Genomic DNA, 21,820 nt, shown 5'->3' on the forward strand with positions numbered 1-21,820 from the left:
TGCAGACACACCACCCACCTTACAAACTCCCACCAGAGTCTGCGCAGGTCCCATTCACATCTACTGTAGGCCCATCTAGATAATTCTATGTCATTCTGGAGGACTGGGCTATGATTTGCTGATTAAAGAGAACTGTTGTGATGTCTATGCAAAAACATGCCGGTTCGGAGCCTCACAAAAGGGGGACCCAACAAGGGTGACATATTATGGTTAAACTGTCTTCACAGTGCACCTTTCAATTACAAAATCAGGACATAAATAATGTCTCCTTATCCCTCTTACGTCACACAGGAGGGGCATCTAAAAAGGGCTGTATGTACCACCCCCCACAGTTGCAAAGGGCTGTTTAAAAAGCTTTGATTAATTAGTTAAGTGCTGAGGCGCCCGATTGAGGAAGAAGACGGAAGGTCTCACCAGTTTGGAGTCTATCTTTGCATCCAGTCTGGCGTTGCGGATAAGATTGACGATCCATCTCTCGGCATCCTCGGGCGTCATGTTCAGTTTGTCTGCCAGCATGCTGTTGAGGAAACAGAGAGATATTAAGCTCTAACCTGGGAAAAAGGCAAAAGAAGGGGTAGAAAGGTAGCCTCAGGGCAGATTGTCCCGAAAATGAAAAGAATACCAAAGGATGTTGACCCTGACTAAGAGCTCAGTCTATGCTGGCGTGGGTCTAATACTACCATATGAGGAATTATGAAATTCACCAACAACAATGGTGCTTTGGATTTGTGATGTACTAATTTAGCGAATCAAAAGCTAAAGTTTGCACTGACCATGCATTAATGATAATACTCATTTATTTTAGCCATGCTAGCAGCACAGCTCTACTGACGGCAATGTTGGGAAGTTGTGCTTCCTCAACTTGTCCAATAAAGTCATCATCAGATTTAAAATATCAGTTAGTATTACACTTTGGTTCATGACCAAATACTTAAGAAACTAAACAGCCTCAGCTGTACTTAGCTGTGTTTATTGCTAATTAGCAAATGTAAGCATGCTAACAAGCTTAACTAAGATGTAAGCATTTTAGCATGCTTACACAAGCATTAAGCTCAAAGCTATTCTGTGCCCGATTCAAGCCTCAGAGTGCCACTAGCAATTCTTGTTAAAAAAAACTGAGGTCTGGGGAAAAAAGCTATTTCATAAATTAGATAAACTGGAACCCAAAAAATGATTTACAAAAGTTTTATAAAAGCTGAGTATTACTAGAGTACCTCTATCTTTACCAATTATGTGACCAATCTGCACTTATCTTTTAAAATCACAAACAATGGTCTGCTGTTGCTAATCCCTCGGTTTGATCAGTCCTTTAGCGAACAGCCACTTCGTTTAAACTGGGCTGCTGTCTGAAGGTGTTGATGCATATATGAATTATGTCATAGCACCAAATAACTCTCAGGCAACCAGTGCACTACATCGTGATGGATGTTGCACATTATGTGCAAAGTGACGAGTCATTATTTTCATTCGACAGTGCTAATAAATGGCCTACATATTGTGTTCAGGCAAAAAGGTGTACGACATGAAACCCACCACGAAAACACTTCTAATGGTCCTCTACTAATGGAAGCTTGATTTACAGACTTGTAAGAATAACTCAATTAGAAGTACTGGGACCCATGTAGTGAGTCCCTGTGGTTACTTATCCTTTTTTTTTTTGTACCTCTGTGGGGGACGCACTCTCTCCCCATCTGCCCGCTGACGCCTGTCATGACACACTGGTCACACAGTGGCTGTCCCTCAAAATAAGAGCCCGGTTAGAAAGCGGCCCGCTCTTTGATACAGCTACACATGGATGTGTCACAGTAGAGGGAGGGGAGGTACGAGGGTCGCTGGCATTCTTTGATCCAAAGCTTTCCCCTAGTGCAGCTGGCTTCCCTTGTGGCTTTCATAATAACTAGATCCTTGCTCGATACCCCCATCAAGACCCCCTTCCCCCCAACGTTTCCGGCCCCCTTCCTCCTGTCTGACCCCCACCACCCTGCACGCCTACCGCATTTCGTATAAGGGCCCCAATAAATATCCTCCAACCCCCGTGCACTGCCCACAATTACTACAGCAAGCATACCTCTCATCTCAAAAGCAAGAGACCCCTCCCTCTGCTGAAAAAAACCCTATTACACACACACACACTTAATGAAATACTTTAGGTACCAAATTTGTCATTATGTATAGGAGTTATGAGGTCTATACAATACAGTTTACTCTACTAATTATCACTTCCTGGTCCATTCATCACATTTTGTGAGACTCCTTTAGCAAGAATCTGCCCCGGACCACACCACTTCTCACGCCATGGCCTGCAAACACAGATCCCACCACTAGCAATACTGACTTTAACTATCGCTCTCAGAGCCTGACTTATTCTTTTGGGATTTGTGATAATGTCTTTCTTACCTCAAGGCTCACAAAAAAAAAAAAGACTACCACTTTCTAACCCATGTATGTGGTGAAATGGTGGCAAAGCCACATGCAGAAGGGAAATGAAATGATGTCAGTGTCTAGATGAGGCATTAAAAGCATAAACAACAAATTAAGAGCATTCCCTCAGCATAATGAGCAAAACAGGCTCTGGTCTCCAAGTGACAGTGCATTTCTCTCAACACTTTCACCACAGCGCAGCGATGGAGGATGTGGATGACGAGAGAGAAAAGCACCAGTCGCGAGTTGATTCATGTGCGTCCCAGCAGCCCAGAGGAGGGAAAACGGATACAGAGAGACTGATCAACCCGTCACTCACACCGACAAACTACCGACACAGCTCTGCTGGACAACGGATTACACTTCAGGTCATCAGAAACCTTTAGAAAACGATGCTTGACAATGAAATTGCTCCTATGGATCATTATTGGGAGTCTTACAAGTTTGGAAAAATGTCAGCTGTCTAATGACGCGCGTTTAGGTTGTGATGGATAACACATGCCTGTGATCAGAGAAACAAAGTAAGAACATCACAGAGTTTACACTGCAGGCCTAAATGTTGCTAATGGAGAGTAAACGGCACATTAACCAATGATGAAGCTCATTTTGATAGCTTAATCAATAAAAGATTTTGATTACGAGTTGGTGTTATTTAGATTATAATGCAATATAATTTAATGTGATGCAACATAATGCAATCAACAACACATTTAAACTACCGCATCAAAAATCCCTATCTAGTTGAATCAACGCCTGTTGGACACAGTTAACAAATACTGGCTACTATAAGCCTCCATATATAGGCTCATATATATTATATAAACATATATGTTTGTGTTATTATATCCGACTGTATCTTGCTCTTCAACGGTGTAAAACTACAAAAACAATAGTCAACACTCACTGACATTCAGAAACACCCTTCACTTATTTACCTAACAATCAAGTAATCCAAGGGAAATTTGAATGAAATTTGTTGTTGGTTCCCATTTTACCCGTATGATTAAGTGATCGCTGCGCAGCGATTACTGGGTGTTTTGTTTGGCAATTCAGTAAAGTGGGGGCGCATGTCAGTCAAGTCCAGGTCAGATATGATGATCAAAACAAACATGATCTGGTTTCCTCACCGGGGGGAGTTGCGCTAACCCCTAACCCCTCTAAACGCGATCCGTGCAGCATAACACAGGAACACCGAGCGCCCCCAAAAGGCCCAGGGCCTCGGCCCGTACCAGCCAAAGTCCTCTAATCTAATTTATAAAAGAAAGTCTGGCAATGTTTTCCGCCCAGGAAGGACCTTTGTATATCACTTTATCTCATTGTCTCTCTGAGAGGTGTACGGCGGCTACTACTACTTAAACCTCAGGGTGAAGGGGAGAGAAGAAAGAGAGGAGAGGAGGGAGATGTGAGAGGGAGCAGGGAATGGGTCGGACTTGTACAACCCACAATATTGACATCCCTTGGCCTTCGGGCCGAGCAGACAGCCTCCATGACTGGTTTTATTTTACACAGCCATGATCCTGTTCCTCGGGGGAGAGGGGATCACTTTCATTTCGACCCCTCACTCACTCTGGCTCATGAGCTTTCGACTTCAGGCTAGGGGACTCCTTTGGGTCTAAACCTCACACTTGAAGAGCGGGGTCGGGCGTTGGGGTCTCACTCTGTTGGAGGAGGATGGGGGATCCTGCTCAAAAGAAGCCCCCTTCTTAACAGGGCTGGCCCAAAATGAATGCGTAGTTAAACGCTAACATATGATAGTGTTTGGGAGACTCCAAGCCATTTGGAGCAACCTCGCCTCCGACTTGGGGTAAAATTGATTTTTCGGGGAAAACCGAAATGATCGTGTGGTCTTTTTAATGACTCAATTGTGAGGTGGAAAAGATCCTCAGTGTTGCATCCAAATATACCAGACACTGCTTCCAACTACCAGTGAGCTGTTGTGTACAAATGCAATCTGGTGATGAGAGGGGGGGAAACAAAACAAAAAAACTGCCCAAATGAGCACGTGTCTAAAGCGTTTACTCATAATGTCAAAGGACAAGTGTGCATTTGAGGTCAAAGCAGGGTCTCGCCACTGAAACGTTCATGGAAGGACTAAGGAAATAAACCCTGTAAATCAAACACGGAAGACAAAGCTAAATTGGAAACACACACTCTGGACACTGAAAAGTCTAGACAAAAGGATGTGTGTGTAGGCAATTACGAGTGCAGGCGGAATCACAGTTCTACTGCCTACAGTTCATTCTACATAAGCCTTTATTGCATAAAATAACTCAATCACTCCAACTTCTGGTCTATTTTTGTGTCCCAAGCTGTGGGCAAAAGGCGAGCTAAATATCTGTGAAACCATCATGGCCAACGGCTATAAAAATGTCCTCATTAAAAACGGCCATCAAATTCATTTGAGCCCACGCTTGGGCGCAGAGGGCTTCTGGGTGGAGGACTAATGACTTGGAATTTGGGTGTCTTTCAAAAATAGACAACGCTCTGTCCATCGTCATGACACCACTGAAAATAAAAACAGAAATCCCTGAAATTGCCCCTAAAATTGCGTTCCTGCTTTAAAAACCTCAACAAACAAGAGCACAAAAAAAAAGGTGAAAAGTAAAAAAAAAAAAAAAAAAAAAAAAAAAAAAAATCACTGTTTGACTTCCTCTTTTCAGTGTTGCCACTAACCTTTGTGGTCCCTAACAAGTAAATGGATCCAATTGCAGTAAGTCTGCCAAAAAGAACCCGGACTCCTAATCAATTCCAGACAATCTGCAACTGGAGATTTCGACAGGGCCTGATCATGTTCCACAGTTCAACCTTGACTACAGACCTCCACGGCTCTATGCAACAGTCAATGCCATCATTTTCGTGTCAACAGAAGTAATTGATTCCCTCTTTCAGAGAAACATCATGTGTTTGTGGACCGTATTTGAAACGCAGACTTCCTTCAAATCTTCCACCTTCACTGTGAATATAGCTCCTGAGAGCAGTGGGAAATTTGTACTGTAAATTAATTACACAAAAAGAATAACGTAGTCATAAACGAGTATCAGAGATTAACTGCGGCAGCGAGCACAAATCGACCGTTACAAAGATGGGGATTAATGGCAGAGAAGGGTGAATGCTCTGTCGTTATCTTTGTCACTCTCTTAAATTGATGTAAATAAACAGCCAAATCCTATAATCTCTCTTAATTGCAGACAATTACTATAATCTTTTTTTACTCTCGTTATTATGATCACTATAATTAGCGTTGACTAAATTTCTTGGTTTTGTGGAGGCATCCAAGGTCAATTTTATTTTAATGTTACTAAACACAATTTTGAACTAGAAGTCAATAGAGACCCAGAAAACCCTTTGACCTCCATTTACCCAAAGAAAAGGGAGCTGAAAGATTCCTGCCTGTCACAGCAGCTGGGAACGTCTAAAGCCGCCTAAACCCTGACCTCTTCCTGGGAGAAAACGCTCCGTGAATTGGCCTCGGACAGGTGGTCTTAAAAATTGAGTGCGCAGAGCAACCTGTGGAGACCTGGAAGCAGTTAAACCTCACAGGACTTAATCCTCAAGATGTGTGGGGTCAGCGTTGGCTGTGTGTCCAAGGGGTAATAAACACTTATCTGTAAGGAAAAATTCCACTTATCACAAAGCCTATGCTCTTTCTTCCTGTTTACAGAGAGCTTACAAAGTCTAGTGATAGCACATAGGACTTCCTGTTAGTCTGAAGGGATGTGCGTCTGAATCCAACGCTGCAACATGGTCGGGATGTAACAGAGAGCGTGGCTTCCCAAGAACCAGAAGTATAACGTCACTTTATTAGTATTGTGTTGAGTGACTAACTTGATGCTGATGCACTGGTGAATTCGGCAGAAGGTCTCAAAGATGAAGAGGCGGGCGTTCTCGATGAAGTCCTCCAGGCAAGCAACCAGGAAGAAGTCGTTCACAAGAACCTAGGAGACAGAGAGCATGTTACATGAGAGCAGTGTGAATACTACACAGAGTTATTTCTGCCTGTTTATAGGTCTGCCTCAAAGTCTGTCTAACACCAGTTTAGGGTTCGAGTAAGGCCAAACAGTTAAATAAGTCAGAGCTTTTCTTGGCCTCATTTGGACAATCAAGCTGGGACCTTCACATGAACGGAAATGGAGAGTCATGAGGGTAGCATTACAAGTTTCAATCAGTCTGTCTCTGGTCATTCATGTCTTATTCAATTAACGAAAAGAAAATCTATTAAGCGAAACCAAATCCCAAAAATGTTCGATAAAAAGTTGGAGTAAACAGTGAAGGGAGGACCCTAAATGGCTACATTTACGTTGTCAAAAAGTTTTATTGAGTTTCCTTTGCAAGGTGCTTCAAATCAAAAACAAACTTTCAAATTCTACAACCGCCTCATGAGACGGCAGAGGAAGAACAGAGCCCACCACAGAAATGACCACATTGTCTGTGACTTATCACCAGTCATCTGGTCTGGTGGAAGTGTCAACTCCACTGTGCAGGATCGCCACATTTCTCGGCTACAGCCGTCCACCGACCGTAGCACCACTAGTCCAAATAAACTCAGTCTTTTCAGCCGTCTGTGTACTGTATCACCTGTGGCTTGTTACAGCGAGAAATACAGCCTTGCTTGGACACTTTGACACCGCTGCATATGGCCAATTCATCTACTGTAACTGCTCGTGACCCAGCTATGGCCCCCAGAGGTACCGCTGTGTGAAATGCTCCCATTTCTCACTGCCTGCCGCATTCCAACTCTCCATCGAGCGCTATTTTTTCACATCGCAGACCTCCATCTTCAAAAGTTCTCCAAGATTTCCCCTGCTCCTTGTTTGCTTAAGCTCAGAAAAGCTGCTATTTGCCCAGAGTTCTGCTTGAATAAATCCCAACTACATGGCGCTATCAGGCAACGCGCATTTCAGCTATGACAACGCTTATCTAAGGCTGATAAACTTTGAACAGTTAAGTGCCCTAATTATTGTCATCTGGGATTCAGACCACAAAAGCTTAAACAAATCTTAGAAAGGGGCTTGGAGAGCCCTTTTATGCCCAATCCGAGGGCCTGACTATAGGTAGACCTATACTTTTCATTCTTTGACATGCAAGCATCTAACATCTGACAGTGATTCCAGATTTGGGTGGAGTGGAAAAGAAACAAAAAAAACTAAAACCTGTACAGTCCGAACAGGACAATTTAAAATAAGCTAAACCCATTTGAAAGCACTCGGCTCAAACCATTATGCAGGGTACACTGAACCAAAGACAGAGGAGCTGAAAACAATACCCATATCTCGCTATTACAGCAATCAGTTAATAGATGATTGCCACTCTTCTCAATGGCTCAAACATGATGCATTACAAATGCTCATCAAGACCAGAGCCCATCCTAACGGGGTATCCGTTTACCTAAATCGCTGCACAGTCTGTGAAACCCCCCTTAACTCTAAAATAATGCTCTTTTTAAAAGGCTTGCGTGTGAATTTCTGCAGAGAAAAAAAAACTGCATTACTGACTTCAAACGAGACCATTTTGGGGGAAAATGTTTGCAGACCATCACAGGTAATGCATTAAAGGTGCCGTTTAACATTTTTGGAACCACCCACCTCACTAGACCTGCCTGTGAACTGAATGAGGTCAATAGAGGGCTTTTGTGCCTACTGGACACGCTCTGATAAGACCGAGGGGTAGGCCAGTGTTAAAAGGCACCTGGAATGACTTTCGGCTCTGACCTGAGAGCTAGTTTGGTTTTTGAGCAACTGTTTAAACCACAGTCGAGTCTCTGTAAACAGAAAACCCCATGAGGCGAGGTCAAGACCAACCCGGAGAGTTCCTAAAAAGTGTTTAACAAGGTCGGTGATTGAGGGCGTGTGTCATGTCTAGGCTGAAATAGGATACAACTCTAATATTGATAGTACATGTCGTCATTTGGTGATGGCCCCCGGCGGCCTATGCACCGGAAAAATATATTTTTTTTCTCTTGGAACATGCTTTGAATTTTTTCTGATCATGAAGACATTTTTTTTTTGAAGGTATAGCTAAGTAAAAACATTCCTCCCCAGTGAGTGTGATTATAACTTCCTCATTTGTTAAATAGTAATTTAGGAAGTTGTAGACTCTTTGTATTAGCTTAAAAATAGGTTAAAACGAAACGGAACCGCCAGTAAACCGCTGACATGATTTATAAACATCTACCCCTGGGAAGGAGCCATTTGATCAGGCCAGATGTTTTTCATTTTCAAGGTTTATCGTCAAGAGGCAGAAGATGAAAAAGGGGCCAAATAACCCTGAGTTTTGCCTTTAATTTCTCTGCAGGTCCAAATTATCAAGTCCGTTGGGAAAACCAAATTACAGCGTGTACTACACGATTATGTTACATAATTACACATATAGCACAACACCAGTCAGGACACCTGCTCTCTCTCTAAAACTGATTACTGTCCACTGGATGTGTCCCCAGAATCTGACCAGCCCATCATAATAGCGTCTGCTGGACTATTGCCATCAATGCTACACATCATTTATCATTATGTTGCACAGGCATTCCTCTTCTTGACCCATGTACTGTACTTGTTTTACTTTTATTACAAAGTAGCCAGTGGATGCTCTCTCTATGGAGAATGGAGTAAATCAGCTTTTTTTTTAAATAAAAAGGTGCAAGATCTGTGATTGGGTTAACATTTCTATTGTCTCTTAACAGCTTTCAACATGGAGAAGGCGAACCAGCAGCTCATAGCTAACGTTGCTAACGTTGCTAACAGCGCAAACAATGGCGAAATTGCTCAAAAAAATATATACTTCACTATATTTTAATTCAGCAAATAGTTGTTTGCTGCGTTATTCATGCTCTGATTGTTAACTGAACCTTTAACTGAATTTGCAACAAGTTTGTCACAATAACTTCCTCATTTGAGGTCACTTTAACTCATCAAATTACATTTATCACTGAGAGTTCAGCTTCGTAGCAAACATACAAAGAGGACTTTTATAGTAAACTCATTCTATTCCCACATAAAAAACTACTAGTTACATCAAGCCATTACAAACCAAAATTGAAATAAATGCTCTGAATGGCAGTGCTATGACAGATCTCCCTCATAAAACGAGTGTCTGCACGCCTCCCCAGAGACCTCTGCTTATAAAGCTTTTACTGTTAACTACTAGCCTGATGGGTCAATTACAGGCCATAGTAAAATCTGACTGCAGCCTGAGTCATGCAGTATCAAAGAGGACCTCTATATCTGACAGCGTGATACAAGGCGCAGACTATCACTGTTCTGTCTGAACTGGACCCACGCAGAAGTCCAGCAGATAGAAACACTGGGTGATCAGGGAGAAGGTCAGACGGAGATCAGATGATTACTAATGATGTTTACTACATTACTGTGTGAAAGTTCAGGAATCTGACCTGCGAAATCCTCCGAAGACCTCCGTTAGTCACGTAGAGGCAAAATAAACCAAAGAACCTACTGCTTCTTTGGAAACAGTTTGGGAATAAAAGGTTGAAATGAATGTTGGCGAGGGTTACTCAAGTGGTGACTCACCGACTCGCACTCCCTGAGTTTCTTCTGAGCACTGTCAAAGTCGAAGTTCACGTACAGGCACTCCACAAACTCTGTGATGGGATCTTTGTAGGTGTAAGATTCCTGGGGGAAAAAATAGAATAGAATACAATCAATCAGCATACCGAAATACATCAATATGACTATGAATCATAGCTGCTTTAGCCTGCATTATTTAATGAAGTAAAGCAGATGTAAACGATGTAAACGTCATACAATGTACATGTGATTCATGTTTCTTGTTTTCAATCAAGTAGAAAGCGCTAATCTTCATATACACATTCAGAAAAAAACAACTAAATCCTAGTTTGGTTTATAACGGTGACAATAATGACTAGGTAGTCAAAATAACAACCTGCTGGGTACAGTAAATAAATAAACTGTGTCTACTGTCATTGGTGGAGAAGTCATAGGTAGAGTACACATTCAACAGAAGTAATGAGTTCAAGGCTTTTCCAGTTTGGACCTACACCCATACACACTCCCTGAGCTTGAAAAGGAAGTGTTAGCAAACCTATTGGGTTACATGGTCAGTTACTCATCCTCCAAAGCCTGTGTGGCCTATAAGCATTGAACTGATAACTGTGTGCACTTTGCAAACACCAAGGGTCTGAACACAAAAAAAGTGTGGTACCTGCTGAATGACCTTCACCAAATCCTTCAGGACCTGCCGACGCTTGCGGACGTCCTTGTTTGTAATGATCGCTGTGGTTAGGTAACGCAAGATGTGTGGGCACATAGTCTGGATCGCATTGAGGTACCTGGAATGAGGAAGGATAAAGATAATCACTTATCGGACTGATGTAAGCAAAGACATGATCTTTACAAGGACACATAATATAACATTTTGGCTGCCCATCGGGCTCCTGGCATTTAGAACAGAGGCAAAGCCTTTGCAGCTCAAAAAGATGAATGTCCCAACAGGACCCTCACTCCTGGACGTGGGTCCCAGCATTAAGCCATTTCTTTCATTAGTGTCCTATGAGAGGGAGGTGGAAAAGGAAACCCTGGCAAGAAGATATAGATCATTGAGCAGGGACCTGCCCAGTAGCTGAAACCCAATCCATCAGGGACTGATGTTTCAACCACAGGTCAACTGGCTGAGGGCTGAACACAAGAGACAGGACGCTGTTACAGGCTGATTCTAATCCCACACCAACTCTGGAGACAGTGTTCTGTAAAAACAACGTGCAAGGTCTGCTAGCACACACACACACACCAACATACACAAGCACACACCCCTTTCCTTGTCAACATGGCAATCAATTGACATCAACTGTATAACCAAAACTCCTTATTGGTTATGTCTATCTTTGAACTTCACCCTCCAATCAACCCCAAATTGACCAAATTCAATCTGAAAAGAGGAAGTGGAGTGGGCCCCCTTTGGGTCTTTAATAGCTAAAGCCAGAGGAACACATGGTGTTCAGAGAAAGAGCGCCGACAACAGTTTAATCAGCTGGACCAATTAAAGGGACAAGGGGACCTGTGGCAGTAGTGATGTTGAGTCTAAAAACAGCAGCGGGCTGCTTGGTAAAGCCATCTCCATTCTGGTTTGAGGAGGTCTGTATCCCACCCTTTGTAGTTGTTTGACTCCCGTGGAAGACCGCAGCGCTCTGCACTGTGTTCCTGATTAACTTACACCTACTCACTCTCCGGGGGGGGGCTCCAATAGCAAACAATCTTGCATGAGTCACCGTACCATATCTGTTGGGGCATTTACCCCGATCCACTTAGGGGGACTTAATTTTTTTCTTTTCTTTTTTTTTTTTTTTAGTTTGGAGGGAACAAGCGTCACTGCTCTGGTTTGCTGAGGATGCTACTGAAGCATGCAGCCAAGAAATCAAGTATGAGTTCAAATTTCCTCTGGACAAGGGGGGCTGTGGGAGAATGCAGGAGAGGGACACAGTAATAGGGTCCCATTTCAGGGCTTGTCAGGAAAAGAAAATCATGTCAAACAATTGAACGAGTGATCTTTAAAATCAAGGGACTTGTGATGCATTACTGTGCTAGTATTTGCCCAGTTTGCACCTGTATCATACTTGGTTACTGAGCATTGTTCACCCACAAAAGTCAGTGTTGTCTGTCAATAGTACACAAACAAAGCTTTGGACCAACATCTGCTGACTGCAGGGGTAACGGAGGTCAAATGTGAGCTGAAAGCCAGCCACTGGTCACCGACTTCAGCCAAAGGAAGTACTGACCGTCAAAAGATGGGAAACAAGAGCCAAGCCTCAGTGGGGAAAACATGAGGTTTCTGGACAGTGAAACTGCAAAGCACACAAAACTACCTCAGTTTGTCCACACAGATGGTTGGGTGAGCTTTTCGGGAGTAATTATTGGGCAGGCCTCCTTAATCATCTACAATAAAATTAAAAACTAAGTAAAATTCAGGGAACCAGATATTTGAGTGCACTGTGTTGTGGTCGCCTGTCATACTGTCTGTGGAGGCCAATCATCTGTACAATTATACAAGCCTGCAATCAGAACGGGGGGAGGGAGCAACGACATCAAAATAGGCGGTGTGCAAATTTTAACGCAGTGTATAAAGTTTCCGATCTGCGATACACATGGCCTCGCTCTCAACTTGGAGAGTAAACAGACCACACGAAAAACACACACTTCTGAAACCACTTTAAAAATACCAGCGGGGTTCATGAAGGAACCCACCACCCAAAAGTGTGTTATTAAAGCAAATGGTTTTCTCTAAATCAAGTTAATGTTTGTGAAAATCATCTACAATGACCTTTTCTCCAAATCTTCAGAATTTCATTTAAGCAACAATACCATTTTTAATACAATATAGTTTAATAGGGACCAACAGAATAAAACAAAGATCAACTTTAAAATATCAAAAAAAACCTGAAAAACATAAGTAACTATGATCAAAATACACAAAGATTCTCAAAGTTGCTATACAATCTCTCCGAAGTATAATGTGGCAGCTTTTTGATGAATTTCCCATAATATTAACTAATCACTATAAATCCATTTCCAGGGCAGCAAAATCCTGTGGGCTTGAAAGGTAACATTTCTGAGAGAAGGTCTGAACTTTGCTTTGCGACACACTGCTCTCAGCTTCAAACAAAGCTAAATTAGGTTGAGGCCCTACACAAAAAAGATTTTTTATTGTACACGTAATCACGTAGATTTTTGCATGTTAAAACAGGTGATTTTACCAACGAAATGTATATATTCTGTAAAAAACAAACAAAAAAACAACCTTCCTATTCAGCACAAAAGAACCTAACAGGTACTTTTCTCTATTTTGTTTTCAACTGCAAATTGTAGCCCCTCAAAGTAGGCAGGATTGCTAGCTGATCGTCATAGCGACGTGAAACTGATGTTGCATTATCTTCGATAATGTCTTACTTGATTATTTCGGCGGCAACCAAACAGAGGACCGTTTGCACTTCCTCCTCAGTTTTGTGTGCTGCCATTTAAAAAAAACATGGGTCAACTGAATTAAAAAAAAACTGCAGCTGCTATTGATGATAGCTTGGGTATTTCAAAAGGCCTCACACAAGTGACTATTCTAGTGACGATTCTCTCTGAGCCATCAGTCGTCTGCAGTGTTTCAACACCACGTCTAATATCAGCTCAGCTTGCGTGAAACATCAACTAATGTTATAACAAAAAAGTACCAAGTACTGCCCACAACTTTTGCAACGTAAAACCCCCCAAAAAAGGTTATAAATACATTGAGTCGAGCCGTGCCGAGGAATTGCGGCAATAGATTCTGTCAGAGAAAAAGTCTGATAGTAGCTTCTCATGGCTGGTTAGCTCTGACTACCAGCTGAGCTCACCTGCGTCCCCTAACCTTTACATTTCTAACTATATAGCCATAAAAAAACCGCTGCGCTCTTCAGATCTACACAAATGACAAGATATGCATTTCATTGTATCTTAAATGGCCAAAAGTTCAAGGTTCAACAAAGATACAGAGCTTTACCCTTCCTGTTGCCCTTGTTTTTAGGAAATGGATCTTATCTTTACAACTAGTTCCTGGTTTTCTTGCCAACATTTCGCGACTTCCTGGATGTAACGGCAGGGGTTAAAAACAAAAACAAAAAAAATGTAAACGTTACTTACTGTGGCTGATACAGAAAGAGCTCAATGATATTGTCTCTGCCTTTGGGGTGGTTGAAGAAGACAAAGAGAGACCAGTGAATGAGCCATGTCCTCTGCTGGAGAGCCTGGAGAGGGGAGGTGACCGACTGGACAAAGACAGAAACACAGGCATGAGAGAAGAAAAGGAGGAAGGTGAAAAAGATGATGAGTAAGGCACAAGATAGAAAAACTCAAGTGCTGTTGCCTAAATGGACAATATTCATCAATCATACAACCACTTCATACTAAAATCCAAGTTCTTAAGTAGTCAAACGAGTGTGTGTGGGTGAGGACTAAGATGCCACAGCAGAGCTCTGCTGAAAGTGAAATGTCAATATGAGAGTCTATGTAAGGGAATCTAAATGTGGTATCAAATTCTGAGAAGTGGGGCATTTACGTTGTTATCGATAGTCTCTCTCAGGCGGGTAAGGTCCTCCATGGCAGCCTCCCAGTTCTGCATCAGGATCTCAGAGGCCAGCTTGCCCCACAGAGAGTTCAGGGCATTCCTGTCTGTAGCCGGGACCTTGAGAAAAAGACATGGTGAGCTGTTAAATCCTGGCGCACACAACGCTACAACATACAAAACAACAGTTTTTCCACGTTTTCCTCACACAGATTGGCGGACATACACAGTGAGACTGGGCCACTACTTGCTTGGCTTTAGTGGCCTTTTTCGTATTTGTTCTGGAACTGGAACTAAATGGACTAAATTATGTCATCCTAAGGGAATGGAACTTGACAGAAAAAGAGACATGGATCATGAAAGACGGTTTAGCTTTCAATAAAACCAAATTTGCTGCACTTTTAGATGCTACAACCACTGCATTGCATTTGACCATAGATTTTGATCACTAGATTACCACATTAAGTAAAGACATATTTGGAGCATTATGCTGTCCGAACAGTTTGCTAGAACTAAAACATGTTGGTTGCGGTGGAGATTACTTGATAGGGAAATGGTGAAGGCCCTCAAAACTAACGGTGAATTCGCAATGACAGACTTTGAATCGATGCCTGCATCAAAGTTATTAGATGGCCTTATTTACAGCAAGCATTTCAAATGCAATTTGTCTTGTCTGCAGTAAGAATATGCCAGCAAGTTAGTATTATGGATCCATAAAATTGGGGGGGGTACGGAAGACACAAATGAAAAAAAAAAACCATCTCACACAGGGGTGGCAGGAGGCTCTGGGTCAAACCCAGAACATATTCCTTATGATAATGATTCAGTTACTGCACAAAACATTTATAAAGGCTATACAAGCTTTGATTAAAAACAGAAAGCAGGGATGATGTAGTTTTAATTTTAATTAAAACTACATCATCCCTGCTTTCTGTTGCCTTATATTTGGTACTACATCATCGCCCACACTACGAGGACAGACAAAGAGAGGACTGACTAAAAGATCTAGCTGGACTAGGAAACTAGTTAAAGAATCTTAAAATTATGTTAAGTTTCTTGGAAAATCTGAAGAAACTACTTTGAGATCTGGCTCCTTGTGATGGGCTTTGGTCAATTTATATTTTGATTATCTTATGTAAGAAAAGGTATTAAATCTATTTGTTGATGATTAATATAATTAACTGCAGCTTTATTGATGAGGCTGAAAACCCAAGAAATAAGAATTCATAGAAATATCCTGAGCTTAATTTAAACTATGCATTAAATGTGTGTTTCCACTGAAATTTGCTTTGTTAATATTTTTTTGCAGACTTTACTCCACGTCAGTCTTGAGAATGATCATTGCACTAATCCCCACCCATTGCCCTCAGTAACTCTGGACTACTCTGTCGTTATCACAAGGTAATTAGGCTGAAATATGAACTGACGCTAACAAGACACATCTTTCTGAGGATAATCACTCACAAAAATGTCGCAGGCTACTGTTTCTGATTTCCAGAACACACTAAAACAAACAAAAAAGGAGAAAAAAAGAATCAGGTAATGAAACACAGGTTGAGAATGCCTCTGAACCTCAGCAAGGTAATCACTCCGTATTGGGAGACTGGACTACACCCTAGGGCTCATGGGAAACTCTGCGCCACAGCAGTTCACGATAACACCAAACACCAGACGCAGTGACATGAGTCAAGCAGGAAGTCAGGGTGGGTGTCTGCTGAGCGGCCGGAGAAACCGAGATCCTAACCACACACCCCCGTCCGCCGCCGGACAACCGCTGGAGTGGACCGAGAGACACGACAGACGTACGAGTAGAGGAAACACTAAAAAAAGAGCAGGTTTCCGCTGGAACCCCACAAATTGGTGAAGATTATCCGGATATAGATTTTTTTTTTTTTAACTTGACAAAGACCAGTGACTCTCTGATAACATTTCAACAAGTTGCTATAGTGAGACGGTGGCAGGTAAGAGGAAAACATTTGGAAAATCTCCTGTAGTATTCCCCCTAAAAGGAAAACACAGGAAAGTGGTGTGTCCATCTATCAAGTAAAGCAGAGTTTATCTGATCACAGACCACAACAAGGGTCCATTATGAATAAAACTATTTTGAAGTGCAAAAGTCCCAAGAAAGATCAGCATTGTAACAGCAAGAGAGTATAAAGGTCAGCGGTTCATCTGTTGAAAGTGTTGTTTGTTATTTTTTTCCCCCTCTCCTGGAAGTCCCTGCCTGCTACATTTGGCTGACCTTCAGGTCATTATGGCAGCTCCACACACAGACAGACAGAGAGACAGAGAGACAGACAGAGAGAGAGAGAGAGAGAGAGAGAGAGAGAGAGAGAGAGAGAGAGAGTCTGGCTTTCACTAGTGGCCACGCTAGAAAAGTTTCAGTACCTGGGTTTTTCCAGCAGTTACCTTAAGTTTCCATTGGTTTGTGAAATGGGCACATTTTCGCTGACTGACCAGCAACAATAAATGGACTGTGCTGGGGATCCGTCGGGATACTCAATCTTTATTCTTAACATTCAATCCCTGCATTAAGTGATGATATGAATAAGTTGCTCTTTTCGGGGCTAGGCCACACTGTAACAAGACCTGGGGCACGGATTTTGCAAGGCTGGCTTCCTTCGTTTAATTGACTGGGTTTCCCACGTTAAATGACTTTATGGAGCCTCACCTCTCCCATACGGGGGAGGGAGAGACAGACAAGGGGCCTGTGAGGATGGGAGGTCCACAGAACACCGAAAAGAGGGGAGGTGGAGTGCAGTTTTTAGACTCCCACAAATGAAATCCATTTCCACCTTTTCCATGTCTAAAAAGCCTCTTGCATTGTCAAGAGTAAGCAACAGATATCTAGTTACAGAGCCTGATCTGCTTGGAACTCAAAATGAGGGGCATACCAATTTAAGGGGTAAAAAGAACGAAAAAACTGAGCTGGACTTGGAACAACATACCTCAATTAGAGCAATTTTGGTTTATTTAGACTGAATTGCAAAGCCATAAACAACTGTTGTTGGAACAGCGGGACATATACGTTGCAAGTTTTTTGAAGACTGTTGCTAAATCTTTTTTTTTTTGGTAGGGAGTGGAAGTGGAAAGCTTCGGTGAATTACCCGTCATCTTGTCTCAGATGTTGCTCTTCCTTCTACAGATTTGAGCAGATCAGTGAAAAACCCATCAAATTAAGTGCCCAACTGCTTTGGGTTAAGAGGGTTGTTTGTAGCGGAGCGGGTTCATCATCGCTCAGAGCCACTGCCAAGTTTTTCCTCAGCGTAGTCAATGTGCACAACTAGCCAGAGCCACTGACATCCGAAAAAGACAAGAGGCGACGCAGTGCAGTCAAATGCCAATTAGAATAGGAACAAAAAGATGGTCTTAATGTCTTCCACTGTAATGAATAGACAAAATGTTGATCTTATTCTGGCCCATTCTTTCGGGGCTGGTTTTGGCACGAGTCCCTGCTTTACCGCAGAGCTAACTGAACCAAAGACAACAAAAGCAGGAGGACAAGTGAGTGACACTTGGAAACCACTGACTACGCAGGCTGGTTCCACTGGTCATTATAGGACGTTCAGTTGGGCTGAATTTACTAACACTTGATGCTAGATAATGTTGAAGGAGTCTGAAGAGAGCTGAATTTCTTCTGGAAATGTGGTGTTAACACAACTGGAACAATAATCTAAGTCAACAGGGGGTAGGCACAAGGTTGAGGATGCCCTTCATGTGACCTTGAACGCAGATTCAGTGTAGGCAACAACTGACGCCAGCCAGGCGCTGCTGCTTGCATAGTTAATGATGGAATCACCTTGGATACAGACTTCATAGCTGCTGTATAGTTAGATACAGATAATAGAACTCTATGGTGGAGATAGTCCATGTGTGAAAGGTCCAGGGGATTGATATCTTGCCCCACTTCCTGGTTTCATTGTAAAAGGAAAAAAAAGTTTTGAACTTTTAAAAAAAAAAAAAAAATAAAAAAAAGAATGTATTATTACCAGCACAACACAACCTCCACTTGGTGGTTTCCTCTAGCTTGCTCCCTCGAGACCCACAGTGACTTTCATTTGATTGTACACAAGCTTGTCACCTGTTGCGGAGATGGCACTTCTGAAGAGTTGCTAACTGAACCTTCATAATAGGCGGTTTCTCATGTGAACTCTGACGTGTCTGGAAAATCAGGTCCGAGACGCAAAAACACTGCCACCAGGTTCGTTTTTAAATAATGATAAACAACCAAGTCTCTTGCTGTTCCGTGTAATTTTTCTGTCAATTTCAGCATTTCTTCTTCTACCTACAGAAATTCCTAAATCTCTTCATCTGTCTAGTTGGATAACTTTGGCTCCTTCGTTTAGAAGGACAAACAAATGTGTTTTTTAATAACAAATATGGAATATCATTTTTTGGTTAATTTTAACAGCCAAACCTCACTGGACATTTGCCATGGCATCTAGTAAACGGCAGATCAGCGAAGAAGTGAAGGCACCTTGAACCTAACCTGAAGATATTTTTGTCCCCTACTATAGAAATGTCCACCTCACTAAGAATGCAGATTATTGCAGGGATGCAGCTTTTTTTGTAATGAAAGAAAAGCCTGGTACAGAAGATAAAGCTTAACAGTTTAACATTCATTCATAATTAAAAAAATCCTAAATGGAACCCTAAAAAGATAAGGTGGCAACTTTCACACAATTAAAACCCCACCTTATCCAATGTGAATGTGACAAAATCTCTCACATATACATAAACGTCGAGCTGCAGCTATCTCGTCCACTGTCTAGTTCTCTCTCCCTCATTTCTGAGGGCAAAGGGAGAGAAGCCACAAATGCCAGAACCCAGGCAACAAGTCTCTTTGTTTATAGAGGAAGTAGGGAGTGTGCATGTGCACTGAGAGGAATACTGCCAGTTCTCTCTGGGAACGATAAATATCTTCTTTTGCATAAGATCCTTTGGCATTATTCGATTTCTAAAAACATTTATCTTCCTTTGGATTGTGTAGAGTTTTAAATTCAGGTATGAAATCACAGCCTAATGAAGACATCACACGTGTGCAGCCTCCCTGTAAAAGTTTGCAAGATGTGTGTGACCCTCTTGGTGCTAACTAAGGGATGCCTTGCATAACTTAAGCACAGCATAAGCTCAGAAGTCGTGACCAGGGACTCTCTGGCCACAGCACTCAAATCAATAAGCTGTCTACTGACGCCCGCCCCGTGAGCAGACTACAGACAGATTATGCAGTCGGGTCCACCACTGATCACTTGGCCCAGTAAAAGATCCTACTTGAGTCTAAGAGCAGCAGTCTCCCGCTTAATACAAAAGACGTGCGGGGAATTGAACAGGCAATGACGTAAGCTTTTCATATTCAATTACTTCTAAGTGTTCTTTTCCTCTCCTTTTCAAGCACTGGAATTATGAGGAATTAAAGCAATCCGGCAAACGTAATGTGATGTTCAATTTTAATATGTCAGAGAAATGCCTTAAGCCAGTATATAAATGGGGGATAGTGAAATAGTACAGACTCTCTGTTAAGTGAGGTAAGGCGTGCAGTTAACAGCAAACATCACTATGAAATGTTAACTGTTGTTGGACGACGATGACGCTGAGAAACTTACCAGGACACGGAAGAAGTAGAGGTATTCTGCAGCTCCAGAGTAGTTTCCGCACTCGTACTGGAACTTGGCATATCTGTACAGCGTGTCCAAGTACTCCTGACGGAACTTCAAAAAGGAATAAGAGAGTATCGATGTCACAAACAGAGAAAATGTGAGTCGCTGTCCGACAAAGTCCAAACAATACATATTTTCAGATCAAACCCTGTTCTTGTTTTTTAATTTCATGCAGCTGTTGCGCCTCAGGAAATCCCCCTTTTTGTGTCACATCTATTGGTGTTTCAGGGTTTGGGTGAGTCGTCATATTTTACTTCTCAAACATCTGGGCAGCATCGAATACATTTTTACGTCATGGTAACTAAATTGAACATCTAATTGTCCTATTTATTTGTAGCAGTAACATAATTTCCCCCACTGTGGTGGCACACCGCTGCTAAATGAATATAGAGTAAACATTGCTAAAGCATAACGGTGGTATTTTGCCATGAACTGAGAGATAATGTTTCACTTTTGTGAGAAATCTGCCAAAAAGTGGTCATGTGAACTAAATCAGTAAAAAAAAAAAAAAAAAAAAATATATATATATATATATATATATATATATATATATATATATATATATATATATAGAGGGCTATTCTTTCAGGACTGCTTGTCTTCCTATATTTAACTGTCCTTCCTGCTGTCCAGTATCTCACAGCATTGTGTACTGACGTCAGGCCATTCACTCAGATCCATTATAACTGTGACAGGCAGTGGGTGCTCTGGGGCCGCCCAAGCCTTTCCCACAGTAGGCTGAGGGGCCCTGTGCCTGGGCTGTGTGGAGGTGCACTGAGGACAGAGAGCAGGTCAGCGGGATACCGGAGTGGGAGGGGCCCGATGGAGGGGAGGGTGAGGAGCCAAACGTCATGGTAAATATAGACCCTTCCGGCATTCTTGCGGCTCCATCCACGAGTCCCGAGTGTTTATTCTTAACAAGTCACCACAGAATGTAAATGTCCGCAGAATTTGTGCAAGCCGTACAAACCCCGAAAATGAGTTAAGGGTTTTGGGAAGTAATTCTGCAGTTCCCTGCTCGGCCTGCCCCTCCCACTTCGCCCCTAAAACAACCATTGGGTTCACACAAGAGCCATGGGAAATGCAGGGAAGAAGTGAGATGTCAGCAGATCAGGCCAACTTACGTTATGCTTTTCTGCCAAGTAGTCAAAGAGCATTCGTCCATCTCTGCAAAAGAAAAACAGAAAGACAGTTCCTGTAGTTAGAGGTATATTCTTTTCCACTTCTGGTCTAAATCAACAGCTGTAAATGAATGAAGACCACTCTTAAAACAGTGTGATTGGCCGTTTTTAACATTTGGTTTGACTACTTCAAATCCATCCAAGCCATGTCCAACAAATTATGTCTGGTAAAGAAAGTGAATACTGATATCTCAGCACAGCTTTTAATTCTCAATGGCTTTGTCAAAATGAAGGTATGTACTGCCATATCCAATATTTACCTAAAATATTGACATTTATGTGGACACCACATTGAAATGATGTGTGTTTCTAGAGTATGTTCACTTCTATAGTGTGAATATGTATTTGCTGCCACCCCTGATGTGTGTTTCTTGAATCTCATTTAGGCCGAGGCAGGAGTTCCTCACTGCTTCAGCACAGGCTGTCATGACACGGATACAGAATACATCTTATATTTTGCTTTGCACTTGTTATGAGATTTCAGATGAGAGTCAGCTGGTGAGCTGTCCA

The 21,820-nt window shown here is 42.2% G+C and overlaps 1 protein-coding gene across 1 annotated transcript in view; it reads right to left on the reverse strand.

Moving 5' to 3' along the window:
- The window catches only part of eif3ea (eukaryotic translation initiation factor 3, subunit E, a), a 28,400-nt gene that overhangs the window by 1,514 nt on the left and 5,066 nt on the right, over positions 1-21,820 (reverse strand). The window contains exons 4-11 of the mRNA XM_054621041.1: positions 21,254-21,296; positions 20,076-20,180; positions 14,467-14,592; positions 14,052-14,176; positions 10,594-10,720; positions 9,942-10,043; positions 6,247-6,356; positions 415-517 (exon numbers count right to left, since the gene is read on the reverse strand). Coding sequence (XP_054477016.1) covers positions 415-517; positions 6,247-6,356; positions 9,942-10,043; positions 10,594-10,720; positions 14,052-14,176; positions 14,467-14,592; positions 20,076-20,180; positions 21,254-21,296 — 841 coding nt within the window. The remainder of the gene's footprint in view (positions 1-414; positions 518-6,246; positions 6,357-9,941; positions 10,044-10,593; positions 10,721-14,051; positions 14,177-14,466; positions 14,593-20,075; positions 20,181-21,253; positions 21,297-21,820) is intronic.

The sequence above is a fragment of the Anoplopoma fimbria genome, chromosome 20, assembly GCF_027596085.1.
Source record: "Anoplopoma fimbria isolate UVic2021 breed Golden Eagle Sablefish chromosome 20, Afim_UVic_2022, whole genome shotgun sequence".
NCBI lineage: Eukaryota > Metazoa > Chordata > Actinopteri > Perciformes > Anoplopomatidae > Anoplopoma > Anoplopoma fimbria.